At 39.6% G+C, this 15416-nt stretch overlaps 1 protein-coding gene across 6 annotated transcripts in view; it reads left to right on the top strand.

Moving 5' to 3' along the window:
• MFF (mitochondrial fission factor) overlaps nucleotides 1-15058 on the top strand; it is a 33544-nt gene extending 18486 nt beyond the window's left edge. For 4 of the 6 annotated variants that reach the window (XM_048863196.1, XM_048863193.2, XM_048863194.2 and 1 more), the window contains 4 exons: nucleotides 2558-2716; nucleotides 11281-11343; nucleotides 13552-13636; nucleotides 14180-15058. In XM_048863196.1, the coding sequence (XP_048719153.1) occupies nucleotides 2558-2716; nucleotides 11281-11343; nucleotides 13552-13636; nucleotides 14180-14311 (439 nt within the window). In that variant the 3' untranslated portion in view covers nucleotides 14312-15058. The remainder of the gene's footprint in view (nucleotides 1-2557; nucleotides 2717-11280; nucleotides 11344-13551; nucleotides 13637-14179) is intronic. The other 2 variants (XM_048863197.2, XM_048863198.2) reach the window with 2 other exon arrangements.
• The last annotated feature ends 358 nt before the right edge of the window (nucleotides 15059-15416 follow it).

The following is a 15416-nucleotide window of genomic DNA, read 5'->3' as shown; positions in this document are numbered from 1 at the left end:
CATTTCTTGAGTGGTTCTTATTTCCAAACTGGGTCTCTTTTACGGCCTGCTGCCATTATAGGTTTTCCCTTCTAGTGAGAGAATGGTATGGTAGATCTCAAATCAATGAAGGCTACGCTCGGAAAGACCTCAAGACTTCTGGAATATGCTGCTCAAACAGTTTCACTTTTGTTTCTAGTGCCTGTCCCTCTCTTCTCACATTTATCTCCAGACTTCTTCTCCTTGTCCAGATCTATTCCACCCCCAACTATCTTCTGTTCATTGAACTTTTTGAAACTTTGCAGTTTTAGGGAGAGGTAAGGGATTGACTCTGTGTACACAAATTTGCAGAGGGACAATAGGGTTGAGGTCTGTTATATCTCACCTCTATGTATTATTTACTTATTTAAAAACATTTTTGCTGTTAACAAGCATGTTATCTCTGGAGACACAAATCCACAGTTTGAGAACTGCAAAACTGAGCGTCTCTGATAGTATCTTCTGAACTGAGCACTGGGTCCCATTGGGTAGATAGAAAGACTAACCTAAATGATCTATACAGAAGCCCCTGGAACCCCATAGATTGGGTCCCTAATTCATTAACTATTGGAACTCATTTACAAAACTTTTTTTAAACATTACATGAATATATTGTCTCATATTATAGAATTAGAATTTATAATCCTATTCCATGATATTTTTGAGCTATAATGTTTCTTAGTTAAAACTATCTTTAGATAGGTTTTTTCCTCAAAAAGCATTTTATCAAAAAAATCTCATTTAAATGAAAAAAAAATCCAATTTATTTGATTTTTTTTTAAATCATTGATTTTTATCCACCCTGGATATTTATAATATGTAGTCACAGTGCAAAGCAGGAGTTAGATGGAATTGCGCTACTGCCATGACTAATCCTGTTAATCAAAAAGTAAAAGTAATCCTAAGTATGGAAAAAAGGAAAGTGCAGATGATTTTTTTTTTTTCAAGTATAGGAGAACACAGCCAAAACCATAAAATGGCGAAATAAATGTTTGCTATAGTCTCTTTGTTTCTATTTCTGTAAATTCTTGCCTAAGTGCTACATCTCTAATGTCTTGTGAAAATATCTTCCAATAAACACTGTGTTAGCCGTTGTCGGTCAAGCACCAAGGTAATTCATGATTTCAGGACAAAAGCTTAGTTCACAACTGACATTATCACATCTGTCAAAATCCTATGCAGTAAAAGTTATTACTCATCTCATCCATCCTTATGTCTTCATCTTTGGAGTCGGAATCCAGCTTTTGCGTTCCTGTTGACCCTCAAGCTGGCTGTGCCACTGCTGTGAATGGACTGATGGCCAGGGTGATGCTGACCCTCCTTTTCAATACAGCTGTTTCTTGTACCACCCATTGTTTTAATCTCAGCATCAGCTGAACACTCCTTCCACAATCCAAGAATAATTAGACAATGAAAATCTCTGATCCAGCCAAGGAGGGATCCAAACATCAAGTATACTGATTTCCACCGTTAACACTTTACTTAAATAACAGTTTCTTGGGAACACAGGCAAAAGATCAGAAAGATTGGCACTCAGACTCAGAATATTGTAGCAGTAAAGCAGGAATGATAGACAAAGAAGATCAAAGGAACATCCAGTGTTGGCGATGAGCAATCGTCTTGGATTATAAACCATCCCAGAATTCTAGAGAGTACAGTGAATCAGACTCTTTCAAACATAATTACTAAATTATCAGCTTAACAAGAATGAATTCAGGCTAAACAAGCATGTCATTATTAATTAAAATTTGTGTTTATTTTCCTAAAAATAAATATCCTGGTGTAAAGGCCTATATGGCAAATGGCAAGTTAATAAGAGGAATACATGTACAACACAAAGATGTTTGATCAGAATTTAATAGTGTCCAGCAGAGATGTTTGTAAAATAAATCATGTACAAAAAACCCTCTGTAATGCTTACATTTTAAACTCAGTTCACTTTTCTTTGATAGAATGGTCAGAATTATAGTTCATAGGCTTTTTGTCATCTTTGGTAGATGAATTTTGGGTTTTTATTCTAACTTCTCAGTTAAATCTTGGTTCTTTAACCATCAGACACAAGCAAATCAAAATACTATCGTGATCTCACTCTTTCATTGTTAAACGTGAGAGACTTTTTTTGCTTCAAGAGATTGACTTATGCCAGGTTGTCATGTTTGCATTAATACATAATTCTCTCAAAGTAAGACTTCAAAAGAGATCATGGGTGGAATGTTAAAAAATGTTGAATGTTGGCCTAACTCTCCTCCCATTGATGTCCGTGAGTACTGCGGACTTCTGAAAAAAACACCCTATATATCTGTACCAAAATCAGTCTTGTGTAATGTAATTTGTATTTGGTTCATAAGATAATTAACAAATGTAATTGTGAATCCATCTGCTACTCTTTTTTTGACAGTGTTTACCTGGTATTGGTGGGCAAAGGGTAAGATCAAACGGAATCAACTTAAACTTTGGAACTAGGGCTGGCTGAAGAAGTTCTTTATTTAAAATCTGACAACAGTGTTTTTCTCTTCATTTGCTATGCTTGTACAAACAGTGTGACATCATCACTACAACAGGCTCGTGTCTGTCCTCCTCATATGTTACCTGAAGATGGATCTAATATTTACTCTGCTCGTGGCATTTTGTCGCTTATCCAGTCTTCTACTCGTAGGGCTTACCAGCAGGTCTTGGATGTGCTGGATGAAAATCGCAGGTGATTGGCCATCAGTGATTCTTCCAGCTCTTACTGCTTTTTTTTTTTTTTTTTTGGTGTGTGCTCCTTTTTAGTGGAGTGTGGTTTCTGTTTACTAATTAATATGGGATGATATTATTTTGCTTTGTTTTCTTTTGCTTTCATTGTTTATAAATAACTTAATTGTCCAAAATTCACATTTCATAAGGCTCCATTATCTAGTACCTTGCTTCAATCAAATATAGTATTTAAAGAGTGTGTGTTTGGTTTCTATTTCTCTTCATGTAAAAATCAAAATAGGAAAACCTAATCTGATGGTTGGAAGGCTTGGTTTATGTGCTGTTTGCAAATTGTTAATTTGTTAGATGTTTTCTATTGCTTTTGGCAGTCCAAATGATGATGGATCACAAGTCTGCAGGCTTCTTATAACATCCTTGACCTTTCTGTTGCTGACTGTTGGAACAAATCAATAAGATTGGGTTGACATTGTCATGATTCAGTGGAACTAATATGAAGGAGCAAGTTGGAAACTTACCTAAGATAATTCACATCCAATGTTTTTCCAAACAGTATTTTTGGAAAAAATGTTAGGAGACCTTTAACCTGTGACAGTTGTTATTCCAAATAGTAGATAAGTTAATTATGTAACTGATGACTGTCATTATGTCTACATATTGTGCTCAAGTGATAGGTATTAACTGCATTGCTATTGAAATAGTTTCTGGATGGTATTCTGAGAACTATTTGTTCAGTACTGCCATTCTTTGGTGACCATCTTTTTGAGAAGTATGCTATTGTAATGTGTTTTACACTTTATGGATAAGTTGGTTTATAAAGGGTAGTTATTTGGCCAAAATTAGCCCATTTGTGCCACTTATTGTACACTGAATTTGATCCTTTACCCATAATTTGTTAGTACTGTAAGACTGATGCATCCAACAATATAACATTACTTATAAAGACTAATAATGGTGACATTAATTTATCAAACTTCATGTGTTACTTTAATGGGCTGCATTAGAGAGGTACACATAACTTGCTTCCAGTTCCTGAGGAGTTGACCCAAAAGCCTTCAGAGTAATTACTGGGAAATTCTTGGAATAGCATTTTAGCATTGGAATTGTCTGCATCAGGGAATTCTTAAAAATTTTGCTCCTCACCCTCTTGATTTTAGCATCCCAGTGAAATATTTCTATAACATAACCCTGGTGTAAATAAGGCTTAAGTTAAGCTGTTTCTTTCCCATTCATTTTGGTAAGGGATTGAATCGTAACTGTCAAGTCAATCTTATTTGTGTGGTCAGCATTCAAACTGACCCCTCCTATAGTTAACTAGAGTTGTCAACATGTTCATACAGAACTATCTATCTCAAGGTCACGTAATTGTGAAGAACTCCAGACTTGTTGGTCTTATGCTCAAAGATGGATTTTCAAAGAGGTCTAAGAGAGTTAATTAGATACCCAGTTCCCATTGAATTCAACCTAATGACTCCCTTAGAGTCTTTTTAAAACCTCACCCATAATTTTTGCCAAGATTTTGACCCTTGTCCAACAGTTTGGTGGATAGTAACAAGTTAACATTTTCATGTCCATATCAATAAAAGGTTAAACATAACTGTAGTATGTTTTAGTTTTGCAAAATTGCCCCTCCCAAGTAAGGCAGAGTTAACTTTCCAAAAAAATAACATTTAAAGATTTATAGCATGTAGAAGACTCGTTTAAAAATATGTGGTGAAATCCTGTCCTCATTGAGATTAATGAGAGGTTTGCCATTTACTTCAGTGAGGCAGGATTTCACCCATATTCTCTTGGATTTATGGAAAAAATAGAACCTTCAAATATTGTTTGCCTTTCTAATAATTATCTGATGAGCTTCCAAGTCTGAAAGTTTCAGAAAACAGCCTTACTGTTTCTGGATTTTATGTTGATTTTGATGTATTTCTTTATGGAAATTCCTAAAGGAAACTGAAAACGATTACTATCCATCTACAATTTTGGCAGGGATCAAATATAAAATTATTGATGGACTAACGGGGTGATCTTTTTTCTTTTGAGTAAATGTATTTGCAGATGTTTAGATCTTCCAGACTATTCTGTCTGAAGTGGGAATGTGAAATTTGGATAATCCATGTGCATGGTTGCAAAATAGATATATATTTTAAATGTTTCAAACTGTTTTTCTTTTGTTCTGTGTAGTATAGTGTTCCCTATGTATTTCAAGGCATATCTGTTCTTATTTTAATATTAATGATATACTTTTTTCATTTGGTGTCACTGAAAGAGATCTCTTAAAATGAACAAGTTTTGATTGTTCTATTTACTGGAAATACTCTTTGGTTTGGTTTTGGCTTGCTTTTCTGTTTCAAAATATTGCCAGTTGATGTCCCAGTCTAGTAAAATTACTGATGGTAGTTTTATACTATTGTAGATAAGGAATTTATTCTTAGAATTTTATCAGTATTACTAACCTATTAGACTATTTAAATTGAAAATAGAATTTAATTCTCACTATTTATACTGTCTGTTTACTCTTGCATTTTATTCAGCTTGGACAATGAAAATAAGTCAGTTTCATTTTCTAACAAGCCTTCATTTTCTGGTTGTTCTGCAGTAATGTCAGTTTTGTGTTTCCAGAGCTGTAGGGGAGTGTTTAAATTTTCAGTGCAACCAGATTTTTAATTAAATTTTAAGAAACCTTTTTTTATTTTTGGTACAACTTAAGCTTGGGACCTAAAACTAGTGTCCCTTTTAGGTTGACCTGTGTTGGTAGCAACTCCATAGTTAAGGTAGAGCTAAGATTTTCATTTGCATCCAAATTAAAATAACTCTTTCCCACGCTAATAATTTTAATTTTGTCTTTACATTTGGACCAGTAACTTTTCAGAGGGAAATTTAATTTTCCATATAATTTTTAAGGTAAAATATTTACAAACATTTTGCAGAGGAGGCATTTTAAAAATGCTCCTTCCTGAAGTTCTACTCTGTTTTCCACACGCTTCTTTGGAATCCTTTAGAGTCTAGCTAAATAATCACTATCCCCCACAGATGACAAATGTAACATGCTCACTCAACATCTCAGAACAGGCCGTTTTTGAAATGTTTAAATTGAACAAACAATTGGTCACCTTATTTGGCATAACTGTTTTTAGCAAAGGTAAGATTAGCTGACAGAACCATTCAGATATGGGATGAGACCATAGGGGGGGAGAGTAAATGGGGTTCTGTGGGGCATGACGAGTTGAGAAGGGCTTTGTGACTTTGGTAGTGTTTGGGAAACCTGCGGTTGACAGGAAGAGGTTTTCTGGAGGTTGGGAGATGGTATATTTAGAGTGGGGAGTTGTAGTTCCATGGCTGTGCAGGGGGATAAGGGTCTGGAAGTGGTAGAAACTTAGGGTATGTCTACACTGCAGTGTAAACCCAGAGTTCGAACTCCGACTCAAGCCTAGCCCCCATTCCATCTACATACAAATTACACTAACCCAGGACTCAGACTCAGGGACCAAGCACCTCATGTGGGTGGAGGGTTGAAGCCTGAGTCAAGCTGGGACCCAGGGTTCAAACCTTATTGCTTTGCAGTGTAGCTACAGCCCCATTGGACTCGTGTTCTGGGAGTCCACAAAAGTATCCCACAGGCCTACTTTCTTTGTCCTTTGGACAGTCAAGTTTGGTGGACAGTCAAGTTTTATCACTGCACCATGAACAAAGGGCTAGAGTGGCCACATTTTGGGAGGGTGCAAGGAAATCTGGGATACAGGTGGTGGGACTCAGGCCTGCATAATGAAGTGTAGATGCTGGAGCCACAGGCTAGAACCCAATAATCAACAATTCCTAGCCTGGGGTTACAAATGAGTGTAGATGCTCAAGCCCTAAGTTAACAAACCCAGGTTCTGCTAACTCAAGTTCTACTAGCCCTGGGCTGACATTGCATTGTAGACATATCCCTAATGTGTCTGCCAAGGCATTAGCACATTAAGGGCTTTCCTGGTGGTGCTGAAAGGAGCCAGGGGAGAGCAGCTTTAATCTGATGCCTGTAGTCTGTCAGTTCACAGCTCCTCTCTGATGTACTGTAAGCAATTAATCAGAGCGGAGCTTCTCACCCAACCCACCTCCAGTTCCCCTGTGGCCCTGCATCATTCCCTCCTCACCTCGCTCCCCCCAAAGATTTCCACATCAGACTTAAGGCCTGTAAATCAGCATTGGTGGGTCAGCATAGGGACTTCTGCTACTTTTTTGTATATAAAGAGAGGACATGGATTTCCAAAGGTGTCAAACCAAAACTTTTAATGATAACTACATTCTCTCTAAAAGGAAAAGGAGTACTTGTGGCACCTTAGAGACTAACCAATTTATTTGAGCATGAGCTTTCGTGAGCTACAGCTACAGTTAGTCTCTAAGGTGCCACAAGTACTCCTTTTCTTTTTGCGAATACAGACTAACACGGCTGTTCCTCTGAAACCTACATTCTCTCTCTCGCACATGCGCACACACACACTAACACAAACTGAAAGCCAAGACATTCATACTTAGTCTGAATGAAAGACTGTGTCTTATATTTTTTTCCTCAACATCCATGAGTTCACTACTGAATTATTGTTATGGGATCCCCCAAAATGTACTCTGCTCCAGACAAATGAAGATGAGCTCAGATGGACCATTTCAGCCACTGCACTGCTGTCCGTTTTTGCCTCCCCTATTGTGCTGCGACACTTTGCAGCACAGTTCCCTCCATGTTCCATTGTGTTTGCAATGGAATATTGTAATATGCTATGTACAGATGGCATCAGGGATGTGGTTAATTTTGATAATTTATTAGTATTAAATATACTTAATGTGGTGACCAAAATGATATCAGCGAGGAAATTCAAAGTTTTAAATAATTTATGACAAAAGTTACTCCAGTCATTAAGGAAGCCCATGTAGAAAGCTAATAACCAGACTAACTGCCTGTTGTACTCACAGAGCTGTACAAAAATTAAGTAATTGCTAGTTTTAGATAAAGTGCAAAGAGACCTAAAAGTTAATTGTATTGATTTTAGTGGCTGCTGCATGCTATATGAGGACCCTGTACTTGAAGTGAATGTTACCTTTTTGAAATCTGCAATTAGCGAAGATGTGGCAGGGCAAAGTACTGTTGGTTCTTCTACCCAACCAGTTTGCACAGGAACCTAATTCACTTACAGCTTTACATTTAATTTGATCTGGATGGAGGAATTAAGGCCCAGATTTAGAAAGGTATTTAGGCATTGTTCTCCTCAGCGTTACAAGGCCGAAGTGTCATTTTCAAAAGTGACTTGGGCACTTAAGCTTCTAATGCAGTTAAGTGTTGCAGTACTGAACAGAGCAACATCTAAATATCTTTAAACATCTGGGCCTTAGAGACTTGTCCACAGATTAAATCAGAATATTAGTTTGGATTAGAACTCATGGTTTTCTAGCTCCCAGTCTCTAGCCCCCAGATAGCGGTTTCCTAGTAAATGTAGTTACCTCTAGAAGGGTAGTGTGTTTGAGATCAATTAGATAACAAGGTTTTGCAGATGCTACAGAACTAAATTGCCACAAATTATTATGGAGGCCAAGAACTGAGAAAGATTTTGAAAATTTTTGAATTTTAGATAATGAGAACAGCCAAAATTATATTAGGTGGGATAAGAAATGAATAAGGGATATCAAAACTCATGCTTCAGGGTGTAAACTAACCACTAACTGCCTGGAGTGGAAAGAAACTTCCTGTTTGGGCAATCTGTTCCACAGTTGCCCATTATAGGGTTTCTTACAGTTTCTTCAGAAGTATCTAGTTCTGGCCTCTGTCAGCACAAGATCCTGAACTAGATGGAAAACTGATCTGATCAGGAATGGCAGTTCCTATGGTTTTATAAATTTATTAAATAAACTCTCTGTTCTAAAGAGGAAATATTAGCACCTATAAAACAGGAGCGAATTATCATTATCAAATACAACAGAACTCATTCTTTTGGGCAAGAATGCTGTCTTGTTATATGTGGGGGGGGATGGGGGGGGGTATCTTTTGTTTTCTTTTGTAAAATAACTTTCTGCATAGAATTGCCAGGCATCTGGTTTTTGACCAGAACACGCAGTCGAAAAGGGACCCTGGTGACTCTCGTCAGCACTGCTGACCAGGCCTCTAAAAGTCCAGTCAGTGGTGCAGCAGGGCTAAGGCAGGCTGCCTGCCTGCCTGCCCTGGCTCTGCACGGCTCCCAGAAGCGGCCAGCATATCCATGCGGCCCCTAGGCACTGGGGCAGCCAGCTGGTTCCAAGCGCTCTTCCCCGCTTGCAGGCGCTGACTCCGAGGCTCCCATTGGTCAAAACCACAGCCAATGGGAGCTGCGGGGGCAGCACCTGTGGGCGAGGGCAGCGCGTGGAGCTGCCTGGCCGCCCCTGCATCTAGGGGCCACAGGGACATGCCGGCTGCTTCCAGGAGCCGCATGAGGTAAGCGCTGCCAAGAGCCTGCACCCCTCGCCCTCTTCTGGAGCCTGCACCCCACAACCCTCCCCACACCCCAATCCCTCTCCCCAGCCCTGAGCCCCATCCTTCACCCCTCATTCCCAGCCCCACCCCAAAGTCTGCACCCCCAGCTGGAGCCCTCAACCTGTCCTGCACCCAACCCACTGCCTGAGCCCAGTGAAAATGAGTGAGTGAGCAAGGGTGCGGGAGAGCGACAGAGGGAGGGAGGGGGGATGGAGTGAGTGGGGATGGGGCCACGGGGAAGCGGGTAGGGCAAGGTTGTTTGGTTTTCGGCAATCAGAAAGTTGGCAACCCTATTTCTGCACTGATTTCACATTCTGCTGGCTAGTGTTCGGAGTACTCCTCTACCCTGATATAACACTGTGTTCTCGGGAGCCAAAGAACTTACCGTGTTACAGGTGAAACAGTGTTATATCGAACTTGGTATGGAGGGCCGGGTAGGGAAGGCTGTGCCTCCCCGAACAGCCTGGCCCCGCCTCCTAGCTGACCCCCACCTACTTTCCGTCCCCTGACTGACCCCTCAGAACCCTCGATCCATCCAACTCCCCCGCTCCCTGTCCCATGACTGCCCCCCTGAGACCCTCTGCCACTTATCCAACCCCACGGCCCGGCCGCCTTAACACGCCACTAAGAGCAGCGGGTCGGAGCCAGAGATGGAAGGAGGGGGGAGAAGCGGAGCAGCGGCGCGCTCAGGGGAGGAGGCGGAGCAGAGGTGAGCTGGGCGGGGAGCGGTTCCTCTGCGTGAACCCCCCCCCCCCGGTTACTTGCTGCGGCCCTCCCCACACACCCCCTTCTCCCCCCCCCCCCAGCTCCGCTCGGCCTCCTCCCCTGAGCGTGCCGCTGCTCTGCTTCTCCCCCCTCCCCCCCAGGCTTACACAAGCCTGGGAGGGAGGGCGGAGGAGGGGAAATGCTTTACCACTGTTATATGCGAATTAGTGTGATGTTGGATCGTGTTATATCGGGGTAGAGATGTATGTTATAGAAACTTTTTTTTGTATTTTTAATTTTATGGGTGAGTTTGTTGCTGATACAAGTTAAGCACCAGAATTGCTGATCAGAGACAGGCCTAGTGCAAGTAAGCACAGTGCAAGGTTTCCGCACTGTTCTGTTTGTGCACCTCAATCTTCATCTTCTTGAAATGAAACTACTAATTGTGAGGTTTTTGTGTGTTCTTTTGTGTACATGGCTGCTCACCTCTACTCCTTCCCCAGAGAGAGTTCTCTCAGCCTTCTCAGCGCCAGACCTGTGGGCTGTGTGTATCCTCTTGCCCACACACTTCTGCTCTAAAGGTCATCACACCTGGATTCTTTAGTCTTACCTGGAGCCTAGTATATACTTGGGACTAGCATGTTGTGCAGATGTCTGCAGCTGGCCTGAAGTGAGATAAGAGTGGAAAAAAAGAGACCCCCAAGGCCTTGGAGAAGTGATTACACATCATAGATGTTTCAGCATACAGACAGATGCTAGAGGTCAGTTACAGCCTCATTTTGAGAAGTGCTAAATGCCTGCAACTCCACAGTAAGTTAGGAGGTGCTGTAGGTGCTCAGCAGTTCTGGAAATCAAGACCTTAGTACCTTTTCAGCAGCCATGAGCATACTAGACACAATTGTAGCAACCTGGGAAGTCTTGGCTCTTCTATTTCTGCTGAGATGGATCCGAAGAGGACAGAAAGGAAAGAGTTAAAAAAAAGAAATTGGAAGAAAGACAGTAAGTGAAGGGGAGAAGAGGAGGAGCTGAGATTGTTTTTCATTATTAGCATTTAAAAAGCCTATCTCGAGAGCTCTTATTCACAGACTTGTATCTCAACAGCATATATTCCCATAAATCAGTCTTTTCCATCAAGAATGACTAGGTTGTTACAATAGCTGCATACTTTTATTGTTAGTACTATATTAAATAAAAAGAATATTATATGGGGTATTTCAAAAATAGTTTACAACACGATATTAACTAGATATTATATTGTATTGAAATACCATACAATATAATGGAAAATATTTTGACATTTCTTTGTCCTTGTTTCTTTTGTTGTATCTTTTCTCTGTGTTTATGCTGTTTCCTGCTTCTGTCTTGTGCCTCCTATCTGCAATAACCTGCCGTAGGCCTGTGTTACGAGGTGGGTCAGCTGCTGCCACTTCCTCTAACCCTCATCATGAAAACACCAGGTAAACGTATTTCTTTTTAGTCAGGGTGCACTATTTTAGGCTTTAAAATTTCATGACTTAATTGTTTTTGTTACTGAATCCCAAAATAGTTTTGGGGACAACTATGCTGAACATAACATTTGATCAACATCCTTTCTGCATAGAGAGAGGTTCTGTGGGGCATGACTGTATGCCTATCACTGTCATTAGCAAAGCTCTCATTAAGGTTCAGGTCCTTAAAATATGTTGTCAGCTTTAGAATTTAGTTTCAATTTGTCAATTGAAGCTTTTAATCTATGATAGAAGCACATGTGGTAGTACATCCATTGGGCCTCTGACCTCTGCTTTTCTCTGAGGGAAGTAAATAAAGTGGTGTGAAGCCAACTAATATCTAAAGTGTGTATAAACAGTAAAATGTAGACGTTTTCAATAATGTGCCTTATTGTTTTGCATGGGGTTTCCCATATCCATTTTTCTGTTAGATGTGTGTCATTTCAGAGTAAGTGGGTAAAAACCTGATTTATGATTTGATGGCTAAAACTATGAGAAATCTTTCTTTCTGCATATTATGTAAATTTCACTTCCTTCCACCTCCCACTCTTTACCACCCCTGCCATCTCCCCAAAGTAAACATCCTGAATATACAAAAGTTATAAAGATTTTTAAAAGCTGAGTAGGGGTGGTAACTCCTTTTTCTGTTATCTAAACATTAGCATTTTAAAATAAGAAAAATTGGTCTATTAAGAATAACCCTCAACAGATCTCCAAGTGTGGATCCATACAGATCATTCTTCTGGGTTGACTTGGGAATTTATAGCTTTCATAATTGAGAGTGATTTCTGGCTCTGCCAGTATAGCAGATTGCGGCAGTGGGGAGCTGTCTTTCCACTGCCAGAGCCTTTCCCTCCGGTAGGGAAAGGCTCCGACAGTGGGGAGACAGAGGGATGCTACACTGCTAAAAATAGCAGTGCAGATGGGGATGGTACTGCTTGAGCATGTAGAAAGCCTGGAAGGATACACACCCACAAGGTTCAGGTTAGTCTTTACTTGTGTAAACAGTGCCTCATCATCTATCCTTTTTTTCTTATACTCATGCTGGGAAGGCATGCAGTATATGTACTCTAAACGCTGCTGCAAGAAGTGTGCAGTGTAAATGTACCCTAAGGGTTTATGAAATTCAGTGGCAGTGATTCAGAACTCATTGGCAAGGGCTTTAATAGCTTCCTAGTCTCTGCCTGAGAGCTAAGCGTATCAAGAGCTCCAGCCTCAACAGATGTCAATTTGGGGGAGATTATTATTAGCTCCCTGGGATAAAATACTCTCTTCTCTTCCAGCTCCTTCAGAATTATATAAAAATGATTTATTTCTGAACTCTTCTCTAGAAGGCTCTTTGTTGGATTATGAACTCAGGGATAGTGGCTTTTCTTTGCTTGCAAAGTTTCTAAGCCAGCGGTTCTCAAACTCTGGGTCGGGACCCCAGAGTGCTTCAGCCCTGCGTGGCAGGGATTAGGTTAAAGGCCCCTTGTCTGAGGCTGAAGCCCTTGGGCTTCAGTTTTGACACCCCACCTCCCAGCCCGGGGTCGGGCTTTGGCAGGCTCAGGCTTCGGTCCCCCTCCTGGGGTCATGTAACAATTTTTTTTTTCTCAGAAGGGGGTTGTGGTGCAGTGAAATTTGAGAACACCTGTTCTAAGCGAATACTTTCTCAAGTTGTGGGGTTTTTTTTTTGTTTTTTTGTCAAAATTAGCATTTAGTTTGAATATCATATATATCTGTTGAAACTTCATGTCAGATTTCAATATCTGATTTGTCAGATCTGTTAAATGTCTCAACTATATTTTTGGGGTTTTGGCTCAAGCTCTTTGCAGGTTTCAATATTAGATCAAGCAATTCTGAGAGATTTACCTTATGGTCCAAACCACAATACAGATTACTTCCAAAAGCTCTTTGTTTTGTGGAGCATCTACAAAAACACTTAGTCCTGGAAAGCATTAAAGCCCCAATTCAGCCAAGCACTTAAGCACATGCAAACATTAAAGTAAACGGGACATGAGCCCGGGTCTAAGTGTTTTCATGAATTAGGGCCCTAAAGCATCAGATGCTTTTTTAAAAGTTGAAAAAGACCTTTTTTTCTGAAAATTCCTGTTTGTTATAGAGAATGTCAAATATTGTACCAATTACTCTTCACGCAACATGTAGAGCAGCTAAACTTTTTTTCCCCCCTTCTGATAGGTACGGTCTTTCAAACTTGGACGCAACACTTGAGGGAACTCCAGATGACATGTCAGTTGTGGATGCTGCTTCCTTAAGAAGACAGGTATCTAAAATATGCTTCCTGGTGAGATAAAGAAAAAGATTTAGAGCTGAAAATGGGAGAACAGGTTAGATATGTGATTGCACTATAATTTGCAAAGGCAGAATATCTCTCAGACATCACATCTATGGTAATTGGTCATCTCTATTCACTGGCGCACCTAGAATACTCTATTATTCTGGGCATCTCAGTGTCAGAGGGATGTTGGCAAACACAAAGGAATCCAGAGAAGAAAAACAAATATGGTGTATAATGGTCTTGAAGGATTGACTGACTGATTTAGGAAAGAAGACAAGAGTTAAATATAGCATGACTATATAACAGTTAAGAGGAGGGGGATCCAGCTTTCTACAAGATCAATGTGAGTTATTTCCCTAATAAAGGACTTAAAAACTGGAAAATGTTGTCCTCAGTCAATGAACCTCCTAAACACTGAGGTTGTGCCATCTAATCTTTAAGAATAATGCATTGTACATATTTTTTATATATTCTTTAGAGAATCTAGCAGTCTTATACCAGGCATTAAAGCAGACTTTCTGTTTTTAGATAATCAAACTTAATCGCCGTCTACAGCTTCTGGAAGAAGAAAACAAAGAGCGTGCTAAAAGAGAAATGATCATGTACTCAATTACTGTAGCTTTCTGGCTACTCAATAGCTGGCTATGGTTTCGGCGCTAGACACAGCTCTCCAAAAGATTTAATAGCTGGAAATAGAAAGAATTTTCAAAATCTTTTGTCTCTAAATTGTATGCTGTTTTATAATCCATGCACTGAGAACTTCTGCCACAGAAAAAGGCTGTAGAGTTACAGTGTTAAAGGGACATTCTGTTGCTCAGTAATATTTATTTTTATCAGTTTGTACTAACATACTTACAGTATCGTCCCTTTGCATGTCTCAATGTAAATATTGATAGACTCATTTTGGAAAGGAATTTGCTTCTCTGCTATGTAAGGATAGTGACCTGCAGAAATAATCATTGTCTCTCTTGTGGTAGGAAGAGAATGGATTTGGAAAAGAAAAGTATCTGTAAACAAAGTATGTAACACAAGTATGAGGTTTTTTTATTGTTGTTCTCTTGTTAGATGCAGTAATTTTATGGTTAAACATTATTGCCCTAGTTTTCCTTTAGCTAAACTAGTTACAGCTGTGTGCCAGACTTAAAAAAAACAAAAACAAAAAAAACACCTTAGTTCATTAATATGTCCCGTTATTCACATGTACAGATTGAATGAAAGGCATTCTTTGCTAACATGATTCAGCAGATTATCCAGAGGTGTGTGTAATATGTATTTTCATATTTTAGCTTTAATTTTGCAGATGTTTTTCTATAAAAGACATTTTTAAGCAAGTCTGTCAGTGAGTGATCTAAAGATTATGAAATATAAGGTACCAATGTAGTGTATTTAATAAATATGTCAAACCAACGCAGAATTTAATGTAAGTTTTTAAAAGGTTTTCATTACCTTTCTTATCTTGGGAATTCTTAAACACTATTTCATTCAAATGTGCAGGAATCCTGTATTTTCAGACAAAAACTTATTCTTCCTTCAAAATGCTAAATATGCTTCCTATTCACTTCCTCTAGCCAAGCATCATTTCCAGAATCACTGTCCCTCAACTACTTATCCATTTCATTATGTAAAACAAGAGATATTGAGTGTCCTCATAGATATCTCCTCTACCTCTCTCATAGGTAGAAACGGAAGTTTATTGAATTTGCTATTCATAACATCCAATTTGGAAACTTACTGAGATTCAGCATGTTCTTTTTATTTCTTAAAT

Source organism: Caretta caretta, chromosome 9, assembly GCF_965140235.1.
Source record: "Caretta caretta isolate rCarCar2 chromosome 9, rCarCar1.hap1, whole genome shotgun sequence".
In the NCBI taxonomy this organism is placed as follows: domain Eukaryota; kingdom Metazoa; phylum Chordata; order Testudines; family Cheloniidae; genus Caretta; species Caretta caretta.
The sequence above is the reverse complement of the archived record's forward strand: the minus strand, read 5'-3'. Positions and strand labels throughout refer to the sequence as shown.